The 24376-nt window shown below is 37.5% G+C and overlaps 1 protein-coding gene across 7 annotated transcripts in view; it reads left to right on the top strand.

Moving 5' to 3' along the window:
* The window catches only part of LOC126184547 (serine/arginine repetitive matrix protein 2-like), a 294117-nt gene that overhangs the window by 44795 nt on the left and 224946 nt on the right, over positions 1 to 24376 (top strand). For all 7 annotated transcript variants that reach the window (XM_049926972.1, XM_049926970.1, XM_049926968.1 and 4 more), the window contains exons 5-7: positions 6558 to 6716; positions 9847 to 9996; positions 22505 to 22642. In XM_049926972.1, the coding sequence (XP_049782929.1) occupies positions 6558 to 6716; positions 9847 to 9996; positions 22505 to 22642 (447 nt within the window). The remainder of the gene's footprint in view (positions 1 to 6557; positions 6717 to 9846; positions 9997 to 22504; positions 22643 to 24376) is intronic.

The following is a 24376-nucleotide window of genomic DNA, read 5'->3' as shown; positions in this document are numbered from 1 at the left end:
CTTGCACAGATTAGACTAGCATGTAGATCACTGCATGAGACCAGTCTTCAGTCTGAAGACAACACTAACAAAAAGCTCAGAACTAGAGAATCCAGGACTAAAGACAGTTAAATTGCCTAATGCTTGTAAACACTACTTGAAAGTCAGTGTCTTGCCAGTGTCATTATATGTCAACTGTATTGTTGCCTTTCTGTCCATGAACATTGTTTCATTATGTGTAGATTGTAGGAGATTTGCAGTTATGATAACCGAAAAGATGTGAATTAATAATGTTAACATAAAAAAATTTTAAGAGATCAATAAAAGATGTTGTAAACATCAGGAAAACATTAATTCTGGAAGCATGAAAAGTAGGGTTATACTGTAATGACCAATAATGGCTACAGTCTTGATATAGTCAATAAAATACACAGGAAGAAAATTAAGGCCAAGTGTGCAAAAGCTCAGTAGTAAATTGAGCCCAATATATCCAAAGGTCCGTCGTGAGTCCAAGGAATTTTATCTGTCATTTAGCACTTCATTCACCTCTGGCAATGTTTGTTATGTGAAAAATGTTGAGTTGCTTTGTGGCTCAAGTCCACATTACTCCGTAGGTTCCTCTGTAACTGACAGGGTAAGTTGTTCATAGGTTAGAAGAAAGCAGGCGCATACCACCTCCAATAGGACCATGTTCAGTAAAACATTATGTTATTCAAACCAATCTTCAGGTTGGTGACACCTTTACTTTATGCAAATGAAACTTGAGAAATAACATTAGCAAAAATTAAAAGAAATAAGAAAGATAAGTGTGTTATATTACTGCACTTAGGGAATGTTTCACAAAAAACAAGTTACACGTTTCTTAATGTTAATCTTGAAAATAGCTGTTGCACAGAAAACAAACTCAAATGAACATAATACTCGGAATAGACAAAACTAAAAAATACGACCAGTCAGGAATATATAAAATTAAATACAGTGACAGTGATATGGTCTACATACAGGACGAAACTTTATTAAAAGATAGAGAGGACATGTAAACAAAAGTGGAACCAGCCTCACACATTTAGCACCCACCTCTGCGAAAAATAACACCCAATAATATATATGAGGTTAACGCCAAAAAATTTTAGCAGAAATTCAGAAAAAAATATAACTATTACAATATTTTAAAATACTTTCCATAAACACTTATACATTTCTCCATCCTCTTTAACCACTTACAAATTGTTTCAGTCCAAGCTTCTTTAGGGAAGTCTCTTCGAGCACTGTTGTATGCTGCAATAGCCTCATCGTTGGATGCAAAATGCTGCAATAGCCTCATCGTTGGATGCAAAACCCTGCCCATAAATTCTTTTCCTTCAGATTTGGGAACAGGAAGAAGTCGATAGGGCCAGGTCAGGTGAAAAGATTGAGTGTGGTCACACACACACTCTTTCTCCTTTTGCAAGAAGTCCATTGTTCTGGCAGCTATTTGTGTTGACAAATTGTCATGATACAGATGAAGGTGCCGCTCTTCAACTTTGGGTGCTGTGACCTCCATGTGGCTGTGACTTTCGGCAGATATTTGGTCACATATCACTCAGCATTGACTGTACGATGTGTGTCCAGGTTCACAGAGGTGAGATAACCCATCTTCATGAAGAAAGTGGCCACCATCGCCTTTCCAGAGCTCCTACTTCTCTGAAATTTTCATGGGTGGTTCCTCACCTGGAAATCATCATAATGCAGACTGCCTCTTCATTTCAGAGTCATAATGGCACACTCATGTTTTGTCACCAGTGATGATAATATACCTGTCTTTGGACCACTGTTTGTGAAATTTTTCAAGAATAAGATGACTCCAATCCATTCTTGTGTTGTTTTGGGCTTCTCTCAAAGAATGTGGCATCCAACACGCATATCTCTTGTTGGGGCTTGAAGGATCATGAACAATGATCTGCACTACAGTTGATCCAATATTTAGAGTCCCTTTAACCCAGATAGTCCTGAATTATTTGTTTTTCAAAAATTGATTTATATCTTATCTACATTCATTCACAAGGTTGTAAGGAAGAAAGTAAAAACAATTTTGAGTATTTATTTTTATTTAGTATTTCCAAAAATGGGCGTCCTTCCAGAAGGACGTCAGGACAATAAGGGAACATGTTTTTAAAGTATATGACATTGCACAATTAACTTGTTTTTGTTTTTATACTTTCAAATAAACAAATAAATTTGAATTATGGGATAAAACAGCTAATAAACACAAAAAACAAAGAAAATAACCTATACATATATTTTATGCAATAGTATGATAAGACAAAAAGCAACAAACATGAGGTGGTTCGTCACATTTTACGCACATAGTAATTTTTTTGTGGCAACTTCGACATTTCAGTTGCTTCTTCTTTTTTGTTATCTCGTCCGTTGGTGATTCAGCAACATAATGTTCTCTTCCATCAAATCTAGAATCTAGTTTTGCCCTCTTACTAGGACATCCTCTGCTGGTAGTGACTCTTTTGGTACTTTCAAGAATTGCAGTGACAATTCGACGACGAAATGTCAGATGATCTATAGGTTATTCGTTGTGCTTCTAAAGATCCCAGGCACTTTGCTCTGCAATGTCTATAAAATGTGCAATGATCGGGAAATACCACTTTTTCTCTCTTATAAAGCATCTATATAGGGATTCATTTTGGTCAGTTCAGTCTATGCCTCCCATATGAGTATTGTAGGAGTGTAATAAGTTAGGTTGAAGCACGCTAATCCTTTTCATTTGTTCCCTGGAAAATCTTGCTACAGAGCGTAGTGGTTGCACTCTGTCAAAGTTGGTGGCTACAGTAACAACATTGTTGTCATTCCAATGTACAATGGAAATCCCGGATACTGAGTCAGAACAAGTTTCATATGATCCTCTATTTTCTTTTATCATTTTACCTATAAATGATAGAGTACAATTCTTAGTTTCCTCTTATTTTTCCTGTTGCTTCCACGCCCCTCTCTTTTAGGTCATGTAGCGCAGTAGCATTGAGCTGACTTGCTGGTAATTTATCTACACTTGGATTTTCTTCAGCACCCGAATCTTCATCTGTTGCATCATCAGTTGAATTTAGAGGAGGGTGTAATGTTACACTCATACCAGTATTAGGTATTTTCTCATCTTTTGATTCTAACACATCCTAAAGTTCCATAAGTGTACATCGTTTTCTGTGAATACAAAATGACCCTGACGTCCTTCTGGAAGGACGGTTGAAAACATTAGTGAATTACAACTGAAGAAAACATTCAATCGTAATAAGAGCCCACAAATAATATAGGTTAATTCTTTAAGATGGTATAAGACAAGTTTCAGAATTATTGACGTAATATGAAAGAAAATATACATACCCATCGATGACAAGGTCAGTCAGTTCAGCCATGGTAAAATCGGCCCTATCTTCAAGACACAGTTTCTCACTCACTATGAACGACAGCGTCAAACTGACTGTCGCAGGGCGCAACTGACTCTGCCTACTTCATGTAACAATGTGTCACACTTCGTTGCAACAATGAGTTATTTGCAAAAATAAATAATTTCAACAGTGAGTTACGTCGTCCTTTCAGATGGACGTCAGGGTTATCTGGGTTAATGTCATAAAATGTGAGGTTACTCTTCAATCATTTTCCCCACAGAATTAATGTTTTCTTGGGTCATTTGCCATTGCTGGGTGACTTGGGTAAGGTTCTTATTCGATAGACTTGCAATCCCTTGAAAATTCACAAAACTAATTTCTAACAGTGACCAAAGAAGGGACAGGCACACCAAAAATACATTCCGGAGAAGAGTGTCATTGTTCATCATTTAACTTCATTTTGTAGTCGTCATCAGTATGCTTGCGACAGAATGCCTACCTAATATGTTCCAAAATGCTGTGCATAAAAACAAGATTTCCCATTGTTAATACCTTGGGTTCTGTTGATGGTGAAAAGGTACAGGGTCAAAGTATGAATATTACATCCTTCCTCCTGCTTAGGTAAATGGAGCAAATCAGTTGCTTCTTTTTGCATTTGACATAGTCTGTGGTGGGCTTGATGGGAGGCACCATTAGTCTGTGGGCAGTTCTTGGAAAATCTCAAAGAAAAGAGCTTTTTACTATATTTTTGCTGTCACCAGTGGACCAGAACTCAGCCAAGGATTCCAAGACAGCTACACACAGCAAATGGCTGAAATTTTTGTGATATATTCCTGAGATCCTGAACAGACTTGAAAATATTCTTGATATCTTTATCCGTTTCCATTGTACAGAGGCTCAGAGTTACCCTACTTTTACACTTAAAATCTGGTACAAGTAGAAATCTGAATAATAAGTAACCACAGCAAATTGCTCAGATTTTAGGGGTGTGTTCTCTAGGTATTTATCTAGAAGAGCCATCTCCCCGTTCGCAAAAATCTTTATCCATAATGGAGAAAACCCCCAAAAGCTTGTGTATTGGGTGCCAAAACCCTGCCGCAGAGTCCAAGATGGCTGTGCACAACAAATGGATGTAATTTTTACGTGGTATTCCTAAGATCACAATCTCAATCACCTGTGAAAATTTTCTTCATATCTTTATTGGTTTCTGAGATACAGAGCTTCAAAGTTATTGTACTTATAAGGTAACATACGCATGTCAAATCTGATGTGAGACAGAAATTAGTATGGAGAAATATGCTGTAAAGTTCTCTGTTATCACCTGTTAATCTCATGTTGTACTGAAGCACATGCAAACTTTTTCTGCATTAAAATTATGGTCTGAGGTGTAAAATTAGTTTTGCATTTCTTTAATTTCCTGTAAGTAAACTATCTAAATTTTGCTGACCAATACATTTTTCATGTTATTTACATGCCTTGCTGTAGCAGGGAAAAAAAGGAACCAGTGGAAAAATGCTCCTATCAGAGCACAAAAAAATGTGCATATGTCTGTTTATTTAAAAGACTCTGACTGAAAAGTGGAGTACCAGCTGCCTCATTCTACCTTCCTCAGCTTATTTAAAAATTTTCCAAAAACTTTTGGCATGAGAATGTATTCAAGTTGTTTTATGCTGAGAGAGAAGAAGAAAGTGACAGGGGCAAAGTGATGGAAAAGTAATAGATGCTGGAAGATACTAGACAGTGCTTATGTTACAGAAAGAGCAAAGTAGACAATGATATGGTGAGAGAGAGACAGGGAAACAGTGCCAAGAAACATAGTTGACAGTGACAGAACAGTGCTAAGAAAAGAGTGAAGAAGACAGTGCCAGGAGGGAGGAGTAAAGAGAAAGAGAAATTGAAAGTGGAAGTGGGTGAGAGCCAGTGATAATGAGAGACAGAGTATATGTCAGTGACAACAAGGAAGAGAGAGATAGTGACAGTGAGAAGAGGGAGCAGGAGTAGGAAGAAAGGAACGAGATATTAGCAATAAGAACAGCTTTTTGGTGATATACAGGGAGACAGTGACAGCGGGAGAAGACAGTTGTAGTAGGATAGAATGAAGGGGACTGCGGCTGTGGCACAGGAGACAGTGACAGAAAGACACAAAGATGTAATGACAATGAGTTGGGCTGAATAAATGGGTGAGAAAGGGCAACTGGGAGTGGATGGGTATGAGCAACTTACAATGGTGGACTAGTGTGTGTGTGTGTGTGTGTGTGTGTGTGTGTGTGTGTGTGTGTGTGTTGGAACTTGTGGAAAAATTGTGAATCTGTTCCCAAAGTTTTTAAAGGTGCTGAGGAAGGTAGAATGAGGCAGCTGGTAGCCCACTTCTCAGTCAGATTCTTTTAAATACACAGGAACATATTCACATTTTTTGGTCCCTATAGGAGCATTTTTCTGCTGGTATATCATTGCATGAAAATCACAGCACACCAGATTCATTTTGTACTGTGTCTGACTCAGCACTGGCTGCATCTCCCTCATCACTTGCAGTGTGGTTTAAAATCCATTGATAGGGGAACTGCCGTGAGCATGCTCATAGATATATAATAATAATAATAATAATAATAATGCTGTTTCCAACGAAATAGTCCCATTTTCGGTAGGATTTTGGTTTAAGAGTTGGTAAAAACTTTTGGCACAGCACTCGTATAAGCAATAACCTTTCAGTTCTTCATAGATCAGAAAAGGGGAGCTATATGAACATTATAGTGGAGATAGATCAACACACTTAAAAGAAAAAAGAAAAAAAAGAAAGTAAGTTTGAGAACTTTGACAAAGATGACCCTGAATTCTACATTCAACGAAAATTGGCTTCACCAAAGATAATAAAGTGCAGTTACTGACATAAAAATAGATTGATAATATGAGAGTTATGCAATGGCATCATAAATATAATAAAGCAAATCATCATATATCATAAATAACATTAATGACCTTGTAAATGTAAGTAAATAGTGTCTAACAATAAATAACTATATAAAAACTTCATTTTATACATGTGCTGCATGAAAATGAGCCCTGCTCGAAATTAGTTGTGGAAAATAAAATTACACAGAAGAGAGTTCGAGCTGCAGGTATCGATGACAGTTACTATTAATATAGTACACTTTTTAATTATATTGAATAATTCATGAAGTTATTTGAAGTATTAATCTTTTTCAGAATTACATTTATGGAGGCTCTTCTGACAGTGGAAGTGAAAGTGATGATACTCAAGCAAACTGCCCTATCTGCTTTGTTTCCCTACTAAATCGAGAAGTAGCCACACCGGATTCATGTCAGCACTACTTCTGCTGCCTATGCCTTAAACAGTGGTCAAAGGTAAGTGCATTTCATCTTATTCTGTGAGCTATTAAAGTAATACAAACAAATATGTGCTAATTAACAGTTTGTGTGATTGTTGTCGTATGACAGAGAGGTCCTATATTTCTTTTGTAGGAACTATGGAAAATCATTACAGATGTTTACTTCTCAGCACCTTTTAAGTCATGTAAAAAGTTGTTGCTGAAACACTCTCATACTACCTTCTGTCATTGATTCTGCTAACAAACTAAGAATTTTTTTTTTTTTTTTTTTTTTTTTTTTTTTTTTTTTTTTTTTTTTTTTTTTTCTTCAAGAGTGTGGTAATTTGTGGATTATACTGCAACAGTTGAAGTTCACAACATAGATCTTCTGTAACTGTCATGCTCAAATTGTTATAATTTGTATTTAGTGAGAATCTGTCTGAAATAAAAATTTCTTACAACACAATACATAAATAATACAGGGTGGGGCAATAAAAGTGGCCCGGAGAGCAGAGTTCCAAGGTGCAAACAAACACAGCAGAGGAAAAGAAATGCTACTAACTTTACTGTAGCAGACATTGAAAGTGACCGCCATTCACCTCTTGGGACTGTTGGTCCCTGGTCAGCAAGTTGCTGAAGGCAGATCAAAGCTGGACTGCTGGAATTGCTGAAAAGTCTCATCCAAAATGTGCTGCTGTTCATGAAGACTATGAGGGTTACTGTAGTGCGCCTTAGACATGAGGGCTACCCACACAAAATAATCACACACTGACAGATCAGATGACCAGGGTGGCCAGGCTGACCTCTGCTAACAACTCTCTCAGGTGTGAAGATCGTGTAAATATGCTCCAAGGTTCAGCCAGCTGTATGGGCAATTGCTCCATCATATACACATACATTCACATCCACTCATCAGGGCCACCTGTATTTGCCCCACCTTGTACATTAATTACTGGTTTACACTCAAAATACCAACTGTCAAACCTGTGAGTATTTATTTTCTTTAAATGCCAATGCTTTGTAGGGCAAACAAGGCTTTTGTGCTCTTCATATGTTAGTTAAAACTTACAGTAATAACTCTTACCACAAAATGGTTATTTAGTGATATCTTTGTAAGTTCCAGCAGACATTTTTCATGACATGACACTAAATAAAATGGGGCATTTTATGTTTGTGGCGTTATGTGCTGAGCTGTTAAACGCCTGTTAGAATAACAAGCAGGCAAAGAAAAAACCAATATGTACATTTCTCTGCGGAAGACATTAATTTTCCATGCAGCGTATGAGAGGCTGCTTTCATCTTGTAATACATGAACAACAGTCTGCTTGCAGAATGACAAGATATTGGCCTCATCGCATCACTTAATTGTGACTAATGATGCTCTCAACTGTATTCGAGAATGTAGAAGTCCTGTAAACCATACATGGCAATCATTTTGAGCCAAGATAAGCAATATTTTTATAACATGATCTCTCACCAAACCACACACTGTTAACTCTATTCATGTTGCAGTGTTCTCACCGGTAGCTCAGTGGTGCATTTAGAATGTGCATTGGTTAGTTGTGGCCAAAAAGAAGACTAGTTTCTATTTGTTATTGTCTTGTAACACTGTCTCATGATCTCGCCACTCACAAGACATTTGACCCAGACCTTCCTTCCTGTCCTGTAACAGATTGGGAATATATTTACAGAATATTTAAAGTAATTATGGAACCTAAAAGAGAAATTTACTCTTGGAAATCACTTGAAAATTCTAATGTGAACATAGATTTTTGATGGGTACATAATCAATAGAAATATTTGTTGACACTTTTCTAGAAGGCACTTGCATTGGGAGAAATTAACTGCAGCCTCTGTATTTGAATTGTATCATAACCAAGATAAATAAAAATTCCATATATTTATGTGTAAAAAACTGTTTTTCCTTTAATTTGATCTCATTTAGATTTCCTTTATTGAAAATTACAAATTAAAAGCAGGAGGAAATTTTGTAAGTACACAGATAAACTAAAAGCATGAAGTATAGCTGTTCCTTCACTTTCACACTACTAGTTGTAGTGAATGTCTCACAGGCATTGTGATGAAGGGTTAATTGATCTTAAGTGTAGCAACTCTGCATCTTATAGGTGTGTGTGTGTGTTCGTGGGTGGGTGGGTGGGGGACACATGCTCTTCAAACCAATTGTGAACAGTTGTGGCTTGTGACATCATAGTTTGGGAACATGAAGTCCATGTATGGCTGCAAATGGTCTCCAGGTTACTGAACGTAATCATTTCCAGTCAGTGATTGGTTTAGTTGGACCAGAAGACCCAGTGCATTCCATGTGAACACAGCCCACACCCCTATGTAACCAGTGTGCACAGTGCCTTGTTGACAACTTGGGTCCATGGCTTTGTGGGGCCTTTGCCACACTCAGACTCTACTGTCTGCTCTTACCAACTGAAATTAGGAATTGTCTGATCAGGCCATCGTTTTCCAGTCGTGTACAGTCCAACTGATATAGCCATGAGCCCAGGAGAGGCACTGCAGGTGGTGTCTTGCTGTTAGCAAAGGCACTCGCATCAGTTGCCTGCTACTGCCATAGTCCATTAACACCATATTTCGTCACACTGTCCTAATACTGCTCATCATAAATCCCACATTGATTTCTGTGGTTATTTCACATAGTGTTTTTTGTCTGTTAGCACTGACAGCTCTACACGAACGGCACTGCCCTTGATCATTAAGTAGGGACCGTTGCCCACTGCATTGTCCATGGTGCAAGGTACTGTGTGAAATTTGGTGTTCTCAGCACACTCTGGATACAGTGGATCTCAGAATATAGAATTCCCTAACGATTTCCAAAATGAAATGCCCCATGTGTCTAGCTCCAACTACCATTCTACATTCAAAGTCTGTCAATTCCCATGGTGAGGCCATAATCACGTATCGTTGTCTTATGACTTTTGTCACCTCAGTGTAATTTGTTTCATTTAGTGTGATACATTTCTCTTCATAATGTTTAAAAATTTTAATTTATACACAAATGCATGTCATGTCTCTTAAACTTTTTTTTTTTTTTTAACCTCTCCTGGTGGATCTTCTCGTACCCCTCCCATTTCTTCCCACCACATTCTTCCATTGGTTAAAAGTGTAAAACACTACTCATGCTAATACCTTTTTTGCAGACTGTAACAACATGTCCAGTTGATCGACGCAAATTTAAGTTAATTCTTGTCAGGAATAATATAGGAGGACAAGTTATTCGTGTAGATCCAGTGGATCCAGTTTCTGTACAGTCATTTAGTGACAATGATGATGATCCCACATTTTGTCAGGTATGCATGAAATTTTAATGTTGTTTTTTAATATATATAATTCCCCCCCCCCCCCCCCCCCAAAGGCAAGTAACCACACGTTCTCCACAGTAGATGCATTCTATTATCTTTTATTTTGTTTCTTATTGTTAATATTGTCTTTGTAGCACATAATGTAGTTTAACATACCTTATTGTAGCTATGATAAATAGAGTAGGCTCTTCTTGCCAGGTTTGTGTGTTATATGTGTTCTGTTTTATATGTGATAATGAACATTGAACAATTCTTGGGGTAATGATTTACTTAATTTACAGTTTGTAGGTTATGTATGCTATGCATCTCTTTGGCAAGTAATGTAAATAATCTTTTGATACCACATATTCTACACTAAAGTGAAAATGATCTTTCAGTCTTCCTGAAGCATTAGCTTCCAATTGCGTAAATAAATTTTTGGTTCACAATAACAACAAATGGAGATTATCCAATCTTAGTGGTTAAAAAACACAATTCTCCCAAAGAAACGAGTAAAAAGTCTCCTGTGATTTCATCTAAAAATAAAGACCTCTATAAAACTTGTAATAAAATCTGAACAGTTACATGTATTTTTGTGAAATATGTTCCGAATTTTCCATTTCATATTAAATCTGTTTACTTTTCTGACCAATAATAACTAGCTTTCTGCATGTTAAATTTGGAATGGGGGGGGGGGGGGGGTGAGGAGGAAGTGAAGGAAACCCAGGGAGTATATATTGCACAGTGCATGTACTGAGATTTTTCAGTGATAAAACATTGATGAATGTGTAATTATAAAAATTAAATGATTGCATAAATGTTGCCCAAAAAATTTTAGATGTAGTTCTTTTCTGCAACAAACAGATTTTATTTCTTTTGCAGTAGGATTCCTTCCATGTGGTCTTTGGGGACAGATGTAGTCATAGGAGCTAAAAAGTTAAATATCTTACTTTAGTTATGGTAATGTTATTTGTCCCCAGTCAGGTCTGTGGTTTCATTGTTTCTTGTATTCAGTAATATTTTATCAGTGATACTGAAAAACTCTTTCTTCTGTGTTATAACAGTCCTCCTTTCCATCCAATTAACAATTAATCACGAGGTCAAAATAATCAGTGCCATTCATGTATTATTGTGGATATTGGAATCATGATGTTTTCTGTTTGATGTCACATATTAGTATAAATGCTTTCCTGGATAACATGTTTTAGTTTTTTAATCTCTCTTTTTCCCTCTTAACTTTTTGCACATTGGTATACATAAAACACAAGGTAGTAATATAGCTCAGAATTCTATAACATCAAGAATTTTTCTCAACTTTTTTGGTGATACTGTTGAGGGTGGTTGTGAATGTGCCTTCAGTTTACCACAACATACACCATTTTGTGTGTACAGAAATTCAGGACATGCCTAATCAATAGATTGTTGAAATTAATTACCAAAGAGGAGTGTGAAGATAAATGTAACTTGATATTATCTGTGAAACAGAAACACCCAAAACAGACTGAGGTGTGTGTGTGTGTGTGTGTGTGTGTGTGTGTGTGTGTGTGTGTGTGTGTGTAAAGACATAAATCAGTCTTTGTTAGATGAATATCTTCTGACAAAAATGTTGTAACCCCCAAAATTCAATTTTCTTAGGAGAGAAGAGAAACAAGTAAATGAGCAAAATGTTTGTGAATGCTTATTCTGCCATTGTGATAATCAGTTTAAATGAGTTCATTAGTTACTAATGTGCAATAATTTTGACAATGTGAATCTTTAAAATCAATATAAGAAAAATGATTGTTGGATTTCCATGCAAAAAAGTTGAAAGTCTAACAGAAGTAGCACAGTTTTGCAGGTTACAACGTTTACACCACTGTTTTATAGGTTTTATTCTGTATAAAAATTATGTAACAGAAACCATAACTGCAATTTGCATGACTCATTGTTAGAGCTTCCCATTCTTTAAAATAATTCACTGAACACTAGAACTGTTGTTAAAAAATAATGTTTTGGGAAGATTATGCATCACATTGTACTCCACTTTCTCTTTAGGCTCTCATAAAAGGCTCGGTATTTTTCAGAAATGTTTCTACGTGTCTTGCAGATTAGCTTTCTTTTCTGCAGATGCAGACAGTGGTTCTCCATACAGTCTGCATAGGCTATTCGAGCTAATTATCACAGGCAGAAATGTAATGTTGTTTGTACCCCTAGAAAGTTTTGCTAAGTTTGCAGGGTACTGAGGTTGCAAGTAGCTGTGATTCTTGCGACACTGAAGTACTGTTGGTGAGTCTAAGGATGTCTTTCTTCAAACATAATTAATTATTATGCATTTCGGATACACACTCAGATCAATGAACTCTGCTTGCTGCAAGTGTCAGACCAAAATCAAGTTGTTTGGTCTTACAGCTGCTATTACCTGGACCCATTCAGATGGCTCATACACAAGATAATGATTCTTGTTTTTCTCAATTAATGTAAAATCTTGATTGCAAGGCAAAAAGCTGTCCCCGGTGATAGAAATTTTTGCTCCACAGAGTTGAAGTATTTGAAGGTCAGCAGATATTGATCCAAAACAACAGTTTTTCCGTTAATGTTGTGTCCCTTACATCAGTGTGACCACAATACTAAAGTTCTTTCTTCACCCGATTTTAGTACTGAAAATTTAGGAGGCAAGACGTAATGTGTGCTAATCCTTATCAGGCTACATCTGCAACACCTTATTGTCATGAATGTTATACGTTGTTTGACTGTAGGCTGGCAGTTGACATTGATAGAATACTTGCAGAATGGTTAAGGGCAGAACAGTATAGCAGCTGCAGTATGCATAAGACAACATAGGTTTTGTTTGTTTTAGTCTTCTCTGTATCATTCTGCAGCATTGAATATGGTGCTTCAATCCAGAAATGATACAGTTTGCTCTCTTCTTCAATATTCTTTTTTTCTGTTTCATTTTCACTATTAACGAACTGAAAGAACAGTATGTCACAATACCTACATGTGTTTGAATGTGGTAATCCAAAGCGTAAATTGTACTCTCCCCTGAAAATATCTTTTTATGCTCTTTCACTGCATTGTGCAATAGGATTCTCTTCTTTAAAGAGTTAGTAAAGATAATTAACATTCAAATCAGAACTCAGGCAGAGCTTTTCATTCTTATGTCTCAAGCAGTGGCTCTCTTGTTCTGATAGCTTCTCAATGTGGTTTCTTATCAAATCCATCAGATCATCCTACAGTTTGTTAAGATGATTCTCAATGTTTACCTCTTCTGTTTTCAGAGGGCATGCATGCCACATTTTATCTTCTTTTGGAGCATTTGCAGATGTATAGCAGTGATTCTATATACCATGCACAAGGGTTTTTGATGTACATTAATAATTTGTTCTGCTTTTTTGCTCAAAAAGTACTTAAGTGTGCAGTGTATGCACAAAATGGCCCCCTGAGTCTTCCTATGTTTGATATCTGTTATTCCAGTGCATGACGAAGCTAAATGTCTTGTTTGATTATTATATTCGAAATTGTAGAATTCTTCAAACTGCATTTTGTTATCCTCCAAACTTACACTTCTACTTTGGTATTTACACTTATAGGTAGTAATTTGTAAAGATGGCGAAACATGTTTATGAGGAAAGTTAATTATAATGCAGAAGATGATAAAGGCTTAGTTACACATTAAATTATAAAGTATGTAATTAATCGTACGAGTCTCCCACTAAACATTGACTTCATTTCGCTAGATTGGCCTACAACATTTTTGCATGCACTTGTTGGGCAGGGATTCTTCCAGGCAGTGGTTTTTTGTTGAGAGTCACATATGATTACACTGAATTCCATTTGTATTTCTACTCACTCCTTGTCCATTTAGTATATTTAATTTTGCATTTCCGTTCTCTGTTTATGTCTTTGCGCATACTCTGAAGTAGCAACACATGACTTTCCTCCTCCATTGTTACAATGTTTGTGAATCCAACTGACCTGCAGCAAAATTACAATAAAAGAAAAAAAAGACGTTTGTTGTATGTATTTGGCAACGTACCTTCATACATTCTTCACTTTTACAATGTACATGTTTGTACATGGAAACTCAGCGTTATAGAAAAGTGAAGGTTACAGTGTTTTTGCCGGTGGGTATTCAGTTGAGGAATAACTTTTGGCAGAAAAAAATTGTTTTATTTTATGGCCAGTTCAATCACCATTTTTGCCAGTTTTGGTGATGTTTAATGATTACTTATTTTACTTTTTTTTACTTTTATCCTTTTTTCTTTGTATTCCAGTGTTAAGTTTTTTTTTAAATGTCCGTTATTTGCACTATATTTATTAAATATAACATATCACATTTATTTGCCCTACTAAAAAGAATTAAAGTAAGTTAAATCGAATAATTAAAACGAATAACCATAAAGCCAAATAGTTTTTCAACCAAACAGCGTTTAAAGTTTTTCAGATAAAAGCATGCTCATAATCTCTTTCTCTTTTTCTTTACTATGAGGCCTGCAGCATATATTATGTCACAGTAGGACATTATACAGGGAATTAGTCTACTAATTAAATTGCTACTTTGAGAGATTTTGTCAGTGACCCATCAACATGTGGAAAAATGGCATGTTGTTGTCTATTTGCACATAGAAGCTTACTGTGTTCATTGCTACAACAGCAGATTGCCAAATTGTGTTACTTGAAATTGTTTGACATTGTTAGCATCAAAAATTGCTTTTCCACTAAACTCTGAAGAGAATTCCGAATATTGACATTAATGGTCTTGACATAGCACATAAAGGGCTCTTGACATTGTCACTATTGATGGTATTCATATTGCTTGTCCTAGGATTCATGCAAGAATGTAGGGCTGTGGACAGAGACTTAGGTGATTGTACAATTGTAAGAGCTGTCAATGTAGGCTGAAGGTGCAGTCCAGTTGTTTCAGTGTTCCTTCACCTCTTTACAGCACTTTCTTATTTAATCTAGTTTGTTTCATAACCACATTAGTGAAGATTTCTTCCGGATTTTTAAACTTTGAATACAGTTTGAGTGAAGTTGGATATATTTTTAATAAAGTAAGTATGTGGCCACGTTAATCAGCTCAGTAACATGTTCTTGAAAAACACAGCCTCCGAGTGAGTTGAATTTATGTTGACATATGAAGGTGAATTTATGTGTGTGTGCTGAAAAGTAATGACTCCAAATTTTTTATTCTGTCCTTTATATCGGTTGAGATATTACATGTCATGCGTATTACTCAGTTGACTTCCACGCTTCACTGATGCAAGTTGCAACACTCTGCCGCTAGAGTGATCCAAATTGTAGCTTGTAACATGGCAGTGTGTAATGTAACCATGTTGGTGTGTGAGAAACTGGAAGCATGAATTTGAACAGTTCATCCACACATGGAGCACCCTCTACGACAGCGCGACAATGCCAGACTGCACATGAGCACTGCGACATCTGGAACAATCAGATGCTTTGGGTTCACTGTCATCAATCACCCTCCTTACAGTCCCGGTTTGGCCCCATCTGATTTTCACCTGTTTCCAAAATTAAAGAACACCTTCAAAGACTTCACTTTAATAGTGGTAAAGTATTGCAAGCAGCCGTGAGGTTGTGGCTCCATTAAAACAAAGTCAGACATTCTTCAATGGTGCTATCAACAAACTGGTCTCTCATTGGGAGAAATGTGTTTGTCACCAAGGTGACTGTGGAAGAATTAATAAGTAGACATGAGAATAAAGATGTAGCATGTTAATAAAGTTTGTTTTATTTAAAAAGCTTTAAGAGTTTTCACATAAAATTTCAGAGGCATTACTTTTCAGCACACCCTTGCACATGTCTAATGTTTGCATTTGATAGTTGCCTTGTGTCATAACTGTGGAAGAATTATAGTGTTTCTTAAAAGTGTGTCCCATCCTCTCGCTCAGAAATTCCAAGTACAAATTTTTCTTCTTTCTGGTGGTCAGAAAGGTAGTCTTTCATATTAATTATTGCAGTGTTCAGCTTCAAAAGTTCCTTTGCAGTTGTATTCAATTTGGCTGCACATCACAGATTACTCTGCTGACTTCATGTATCTGTTCGAATAACTCAGAAAAATACAACTGGGTCAATCATCAAAATTATGTCATAAAATAGAATCAACAACTCAGCTGAACACCCAAAAGCACACTTTGAGAGAACCTCAGAGATCACATCACGTCAACCACATCACATCACTTCCCTCTATGTGGAGGAGATTTGCCACAGTGTATGGAAGTTGGATGAATTCTGCCAAAAGAAAGGTTGACCTCCTGGTATGTTGACCTTCCTAACAAGGTGTTGAGATAAAGATGATGTACCTGTGTTTGCCAGTATCAAAATATCCCATCAACAGACCAGCAGCCAATAGGATCATGCACTGTGCAAGAGAGAGAGAGAGAGAGAGAGAGAGAGAGAGAGAGAGAGAGAGAGAGAGTGGGTAGTGAATTACGTGCAGGCTACACACTATAAATTCATGGGAATGCTTTGACAACACACCAGCAGAGTCAGTGAGCAAATAACTCGTGAGAATGCTGTCAGGTTATGTCTTTGTCAATTGCCAATGTGTCAACAGGTGCACACCCAGTCATTTGAAAGAAACAAATGAAGTGAGAGATACAAAGAAATTTAAACTTTGGTATGCAGAGTGTATCTGAAACACACACACACACACACACACACACACACACACACACACACACACTTACTTTCAAACACCAGCTCCACCACCGAACCAGAGGTGACCATCAGAAGTTATTGATTGTGAATATTAATAACAGATGGGCAAGGTAGCATTAACTCGGTCCCTCTGTTGTTTGATCAAGGAGGCAGCAGAAGTCCATGCATAGTTTAAGCAAAGCTTCTATCTCTATAAGGTCACTTGCTAATTAAAGTCTACTACTTCCTTGACAAAATTAACATCAATATTTGGAAGCGCATTCCAGATTCTCCATGTTGTTATTTTCCATAGGATGCCAATACTGAGTCAATGTTCTGACGTAGCAGATTTTCTGGGCCACTGCATGTTTCATGCTTATGCTCAATACGTCAGCCATGGTCCTGATGCTGTGACCAGTATATGCCATGTCATAACTGCAAGAAATACAATGAACCACTGCGTTATGCAAACCAAGATATCCCATATGGATGCTAGAAGGGCACTAATCTTAGATGTTCATCAGAAAACACATTTCACATCATATTTCTGCAGAATACCACCAATCTTGTTAGAAATGCTATTTGTGTAAGGGAAAAAGGCCTTACACTTTGGTGCCACCTTGCCATTCTCGTCACCCAACTGTGCATTGTAACTCCACCTGTCTGTTCATAGAATAAAAAAAAGTGGAGATCACCACATGTCGAAACAGATTCATTAATTTTACACCGAACCCAAACTCAGTTAACCATAATAAATTAGACAGAGGAACATGAGTGGAGAGAGAAACCACATCAAACATTACTAAAATATCGGAGTCATTCAAAGGCAGTCCATCTAATCAACATAAGAAATCCACGGAGATCTCTATGTGATGCACACACCGACCTACTAGTGGCCTTAGAGTAGCAAGGTGTTTGGCTACACAGTATGTCGGACCACCAATATTAGTGGTAATAGGTCCAAGATGGCCCCCTTCCGTTTGGATCTTGATCAGATCTGGATCAGATAGTAAATACTAAATCTGTCAAACATAATTCTTAAAATCTCTGAGTACGTGTTTGTCTTCAATACTATGAAGCATATCTCCTCTACTGCAAGCTTTTTAGTTTGCATGTTTTTGGAGGAAGTGGTATGGAGCAAAAATGGAAAAAAATCCAGTAAACATTGTCTCTAAAATTCATATTTTAAGGAATATAGACACTTGTTCTGTAGAAGATGAACACGTGCTCATAACGTTTAAGACATGCATTTAGACCCATATTTACTGCATATTTTCTTCTCGTGTTTGTCCAAACTACCACTTCTGAAAGTTGCGTACACTACAATCTTAGCAACAACAATACTAGGACATGTATTCCATCGTCAGAGGTATTGCAACTATTTTCACTTATAACTTTTGATTTTGTGGTTTCTATACCAGGGCCCCATTGCTGTGATTGATACATTTACTCTTCTCCATCATACCTGAAAGTTTGTAGCATGATATCGAAATCACCCTGTAATAGACAGAGAGAGCCTCACCAGGAAATTGCAACACCTATGACTAGTGTTTCAAAGAAATCAGTACTCAGATTGTGAAATTGACCAGGTGTTGCAGTTAAAATTGGGAAAGTCTAAGACTGAGAAAGTGTTACTTGCCTTACTCTGGCACAATCTCCGGAAAGCTAAGTAGAATCCTATGGAAATGTGGCAATCATTACATTTTTATCATTTCAATAAAAGTAAAAAGCCTTCTTTGTGACATTAAAAACAATCTAAATCTCCAAAAGTCAGGTATGTATGACATTCTATGCGAATTTGTCATGTCTAACTTGTAGCAGACTATTAGAACAGTCAAGGAGAGAAACAAAACACTAGCGACACGTGAATCTAAAATAACCAATCAATCAGCTATAACCGAACACTTCTTCAAATATAAGTGTGAAATGGTAGTACAGGGCTATTACAAATGATTGAAGCGATTTCATAAATTCACTGTAGCTCCATTCATTGACATATGGTCACGACACACTACAGATACGTAGAAAAACTCATAAAGTTTTGTTCGGCTGAAGCCGCATTTCAGGTTTCTGCCGCCAGAGTGCTCGAGAGCGCAGTGAGGCAAAATGGCGACAGGAGCCGAGAAAGCATACGTCGTGCTTGAAATTAACTCACATCAGTCAGTCATAACAGTGCAACGACACTTCAGGACGAAGTTCAACAAAGATCCACCAACTGCTAACTCCATTCGGCGATGGTATGCGCAGTTTAAAGCTTCTGGATGCCTCTGTAAGGGGAAATCAACAGGTCGGCCTGCAATGAGCGAAGAAACGGTTGAACGCGTGCGGGCAAGTTTCACGCGTAGCTCGTGGAAGTCGATGAATAAAGCAAGCAGGGAGCTAAACGTACCACAGGATGGTGCTCCACCGCACTTCCATCATGATGTTTGGCATTTCTTAACAGGAGATTGGATCGGTCGAGGTGGAGATCATGATCAGCAATTCATGTCATGGCCTCCACGCTCTCCCGACTTAACCCCTTGCGATTTCTTTCTGTGGGGTTATGTGAAAGATTCAGTGTTTAAACCTCCTCTACTAAGAAACGTGCCAGAACTGCGAGCTCGCATCAACGATGCTTTCGAACTCATTCATGGAGACATGCTGCGCCGAGTGTGGGAGGAGCTTGATTATCGGCTTGATGTCTGCCGAATCAGTATAGGGGCACATGTCGAACATTTGTGAATGCCTAAAAAAACTTTTTGAGTTTTTGTATGTGTGTGCAAAGCATTGTGAAAATATCTCAAATAATAAAGTTATTGTAGAGCTGTGAAATCGCTTCAATCATTTGTAATAACCCTGTATAATGAGACCAGTATCGCGGTGCACACACCAAGTTTTGAGGGCAGCATAATTGAGGAATCTATCGAAAGATAATCTTGGAGCACCTGGCATGAAGGTTTCAATTTAAACAAGGCTTGTGCTCCAGCAACTCAAGATGTCACTGGCCATCCCCATCCACTCAAGCTCAGGAACACTGAGTGAATGTGTGTTTCACAGAAAATCATTGCCGGCTCTGAAAAACCAATGAGCCTTGAAGAGTATATGAGACACCAAGAGTTGAGTGCCGGCTATAAATGGTGGTGCTCCATCACTATAGTTCAGTCTGGTTGGAGTCCAGGCAACAAGTGCACATAACAGCACAAGTCACAGCACCTAAGGAGTATGACTGGGTCAGTCGAAATATTGTGCATAAAAAGGAATCAAGAAATTGGCTACATATTCAAACGCGCACAAGTAATCAGTCATGCTGAGAAAACTTGAGAGATGCAGTATAAAGGATGATTCTCATCTAACAGCAGAAAGTCTACCAGATGTGGTTGGTTCACACTACATGCTAACAACTTTGTCATATCGCAAGAAATTAGTGTCAAGTTTACTTAACTTTTGTCAAATGCCGGCAAACAGTTCTTTACATGGCAAACTAACTGCTATGACTGTGACTATTCACCTGACCAAGGTCGAATTTAAACATTAAATGATCATCAGTGATCAGTATTAGTCAGTTGCTGTGCTTAGAAGAAGAGGCAGGCCCTGCAACCCAGTGATTTCAACGAGCTTCTGTATACTGCACTGTTTGACAGTTGCTTGGGAACAGAGACACTGTTGGACAGGAGTAATCACAGGCAATAATGGATGGTGTGAAACACAGTACATACATAATTGACACAGATCAAAATCCCAACATAAAGGTCGGTATCAGACTCTTAGTAATACCCGCACCTCGGGTACTAATGCACATTTTGCACATATTATTCACACTGACTTGCAAACTGTTGAGATTTAGGGGGATATTATCCCACTCCTCTCTAAAGGCAGTTTTGAGTTCTTGTACGGTTTGGGGAAGGGGTGTTTGTGGGGAAATACATGTGCCAAAATCATACCAGGCATACTCTATAGGGTTTAGTTCCAAGGAGTAAGTAGGCCATTCCATACGTTCAACCTTTTAACTTTCAGTGCTTCTGACACCTCAGTGGTCCTGTATTGGAGGTCGGGACGTACTGTACCCCTAAACAGACGAACGTGATCCAGCATAATCTCCCTGCAATGTCACTGTGCTGTAATGATATCTCACGCAAAGATATGCGGCAGTGTTCGGCCATTGTGCGTAATGCCTGTCCACACCATAAACCTAGGCCATACCAATGACATTTATGAACATTCTGTGGTGTGTAACATATTCCTCTTTCTCCATACTAACTGGAGGCCAGAATTACTTGCCACAGTGAAGCTGGATTCATAGGAGAATGTCGCTCTGGACCACTTTCGCTGACGCTCTACACTAATGGACTCTATCTCAACGATAGCATGGTTGAAGTGGGATGCATTTAACAGGCTATAGAACATGTGAACCTGTCTGTTTTAATTGCTGTGAAATGGTTCTATTAGAGACATGTACTGGTAGTGGTTGCAAGGTCCGCAGCAGGTGGACTGAGAGGTGTCTCCGTTTTCCCCACTAGCTCTACGTATTGATCTTCTCATGGTGTTATGGTCCGTATACGACTGCTAACATGCTTTTGTGTAGAATTGCCACCTTCAGTGGCCTTTTTTTTATAGTGAGATGATACTTTTGGGTGAACTCTTTACTGTGGCCACAGTAGTGACACTTTGACTGGCTTCAAGCTGCCCAGCTGCTCATTCGCGATTCTAAGCATGCAAATGATGTCTTTCAGACAGATTTCCATATGATGCAGAATGTGGCATAAATCTATTCCATAAGAACCTTCATCAAACACCATATTGCATGAACTGTTGTATGCATACAGAATGTTTATGCAAAGGATTTGCTGCAGTTAACATGTCCTGCCATAGTTAACATGTCCTGCCATCTACATTTCCTTTTATTGTCATTGGTCAGGTGTTCAGTAGTATTTGTTGGTTGATCCAAAACAATTGGCAGTTATTCCTTAACAGTTGTCAAGCAGTAAGATGGGCCCACTCGAAAGTAAATTGTTTGATGAAAGGGTTCAGGTCACTGTGCTTCTGTATGTACAAGAGGTTAAATGCAATGAACAGGATTCATTGTTAAACAAGTAGACTACTAGAACGTCGAAACTAGGGAAATTGTATTGATACATAGCACTCTCATAACCTGACAGTTTTCAAGAAATTGAAGTCAAGTATTGATTTTGATCTGTCTGGAGGAGGGTGGCACTTGCTAAGAAGTAAAAAAACATTACAGTAAGTGCAGTTCGAACCCACCTGGACAGAAGTTGACTGAGATCCTAACGTAGTCTTTATACCACTGAGCAATCACTACCTCAGAAAGTGCTTTCCTCCAAAAGTATATCTGCAACAAATTGAAAACACAAATTCTTTGATTCCTCAAAAACTATTAGGTTGCAGATGTGTTATGTATAATAAAAATTTCCATGTTTTCTAGTGTTTTAATGATTCCAGTTGTTCACTGTGCCCCAGTTATTGACCTTGTTTTTTTCCGAAAATAGAAGTATAGTGACATTAATGGTTTCAAAAGTGGTAGTTTACAGTGGTCCGTTACTAATATGTCTAAGTTAATTGAAGTCAGTTGGTTGCAGGCTCTGTTTGCTCTTTATTGAATCAACATTTTTATGCAGAAATGGTGACAGTGCAAAATTTTACACTATTTTGTTACAAAAGTGCCATTTCATTCTGTATGAAGTAGTCAGATGTTGAATACAGTATAGAAAATTTCATTACTCTCTTAAATGGTGTACATAATATGCATTTCTTTTTAGAATTTATAAACAAAAGTTTAAAAGTTGTCTGAAATGTTTATTTTCCCAGCAGAATATAAATTATCACCACACACAAATTCTCTTAATGTAATGTCATTTCAATAAAAGATGTTTCTGTGTTGAAGGTGTGCCACCAAAGAGACAGAGAGGACAGAATGTTACTTTGTGATTATTGTGATAGTGGGTTTCATCTGGAGTGCCTTAACCCACCCCTGGAGGCAGTTCCTGATGGCGATTGGTTCTGTTCTAGATGCCAGTTGCTGGTAAAAATGCTCAAGTATTAATTCTTTTAGAAATTAAGTGAATTCAAAATATTGAATGACTTGGGCTGTATAAGCATTGTCATTCTTGTTTCTTACATGTTGACATTGACAGTTACATTTGGCTCTTTTTGCTGTTAACTTTTAGATACCACACATGGTCGCAATCACACACTTGTGATTATGTGACATTATACAAGATACTGTGCTGCATTATTGTATTTATTTTGTTAAGGACTGTAACAGTGTATCATATTAGAGAGCTTGGGACATCCGTGACATAATTCAGATCGTCACTTTACCTGGATATTTATTTCCTCATACTGTGAAACCCTGCTTTTACACTTTTCAAGGGGCTTCAAAAAATAGTGCAAAATGTGGGAAAATGTAAAATTTTGGGAAATAACGTTTTAAGCTGTAAAAGCTATGTATAGGATACCCTCTTGCATTTTCACACTTTGTGTGATATATGTACATAACAGGCATCAAAAGATCTATCAGGGAGTTGTTTATTATCTAATAAAAACCACTGATGTAAGTGGAACTGATAACTGTCTGGAAAGTAAGAACATTTGACTCAGTTTCATACGTCATAATCGACGTCTTTGAAAGCTGTCATTCATTAATTAAATAATGAAATACTGCACTAGTTACCTACTTTTTTTTTTTGGAAGGCCACGTTCTGAGAATTTTTTCTCATTGTCAAGTGCAAATAATGTAGATAAGTATTTTGTGCTGTGTTTGCGTGTGTTGCTCTGCATCTCCCCTGTAGTCGTCGTTTTGAGGTTATCAGGTATTATGGCTCTTCAGTTATGTAGACAACCACACACACACACACACACACACACACAAAAATCTATCACTCACATTATTTAAAAAAAAAAAAATGTAAATACAGCACTTCACAACAAGAATAAGTTCTCAAAACACATTTTGCTCAGCATGAAAAAATTAGACATCTGGTGCTGTGTTTATTCTAAAAGTGTAAAAACATTTGAGCAGTGCAAAAGTGAATGACAGTGTAAACTAGTGCTACAAGTGGCCAAATGCCGAAACATGCTAAATATGATTTGACAAAGGTGTCACGATGATCACAGCAATTACGAAAATGCATTTGCGCAGTAGAGACAGTTTGGCAATGGTTGTGATCGGTCATAATACTTTTATTCAAACGAACCTAGTTACTTCTGTCAGCCACAATGCCAAATAGAGCTTGGGCAGCAGCGGGAGGTATGGCATGAATTGTTTCAATTGTTACACGTTTACCGGTTCAAAACAGCTGAGTGTGGCGCTCTGGCGTAAAGAAACTTAACCACGTAATATTTATAAACACTACTGGATGGCCAACATCATGCCAGCGTCATTTTTTTCTCCACGAACGCTTTTTCGTTAATGCATAAATCACGGGAAAATTATAAATATGTTGACAGAAAATCGGGTACAGATTAACATTTTGGACGTAGGAAATTTGACGGGAACGATAAAAAAATGCTGTAAACGGCAGGAAATCGTTAATTCCAAGAATGTAAAAGTGGGGTTATACTGTATATCTTACATAAGTATGGTGAATAAAAGTTGAAAATCTTTCTCATAATTGGTGAAAAGATCTTTCTTAACAGCATCGATAAGATGTTTAGTGTGATTTTGCTCAAACATGAAAACATTCTTATTTTCACGCTGGTCACCTTGTGAGTTTCATGTGTAGCCCACATATATGGTGCTTGAAAATTGTGTTTA

The sequence above is a fragment of the Schistocerca cancellata genome, chromosome 4, assembly GCF_023864275.1.
Source record: "Schistocerca cancellata isolate TAMUIC-IGC-003103 chromosome 4, iqSchCanc2.1, whole genome shotgun sequence".
NCBI lineage: Eukaryota > Metazoa > Arthropoda > Insecta > Orthoptera > Acrididae > Schistocerca > Schistocerca cancellata.
Note: the sequence above shows the minus strand (reverse complement) of the source record. Positions and strands in the feature narration are given on the sequence as shown.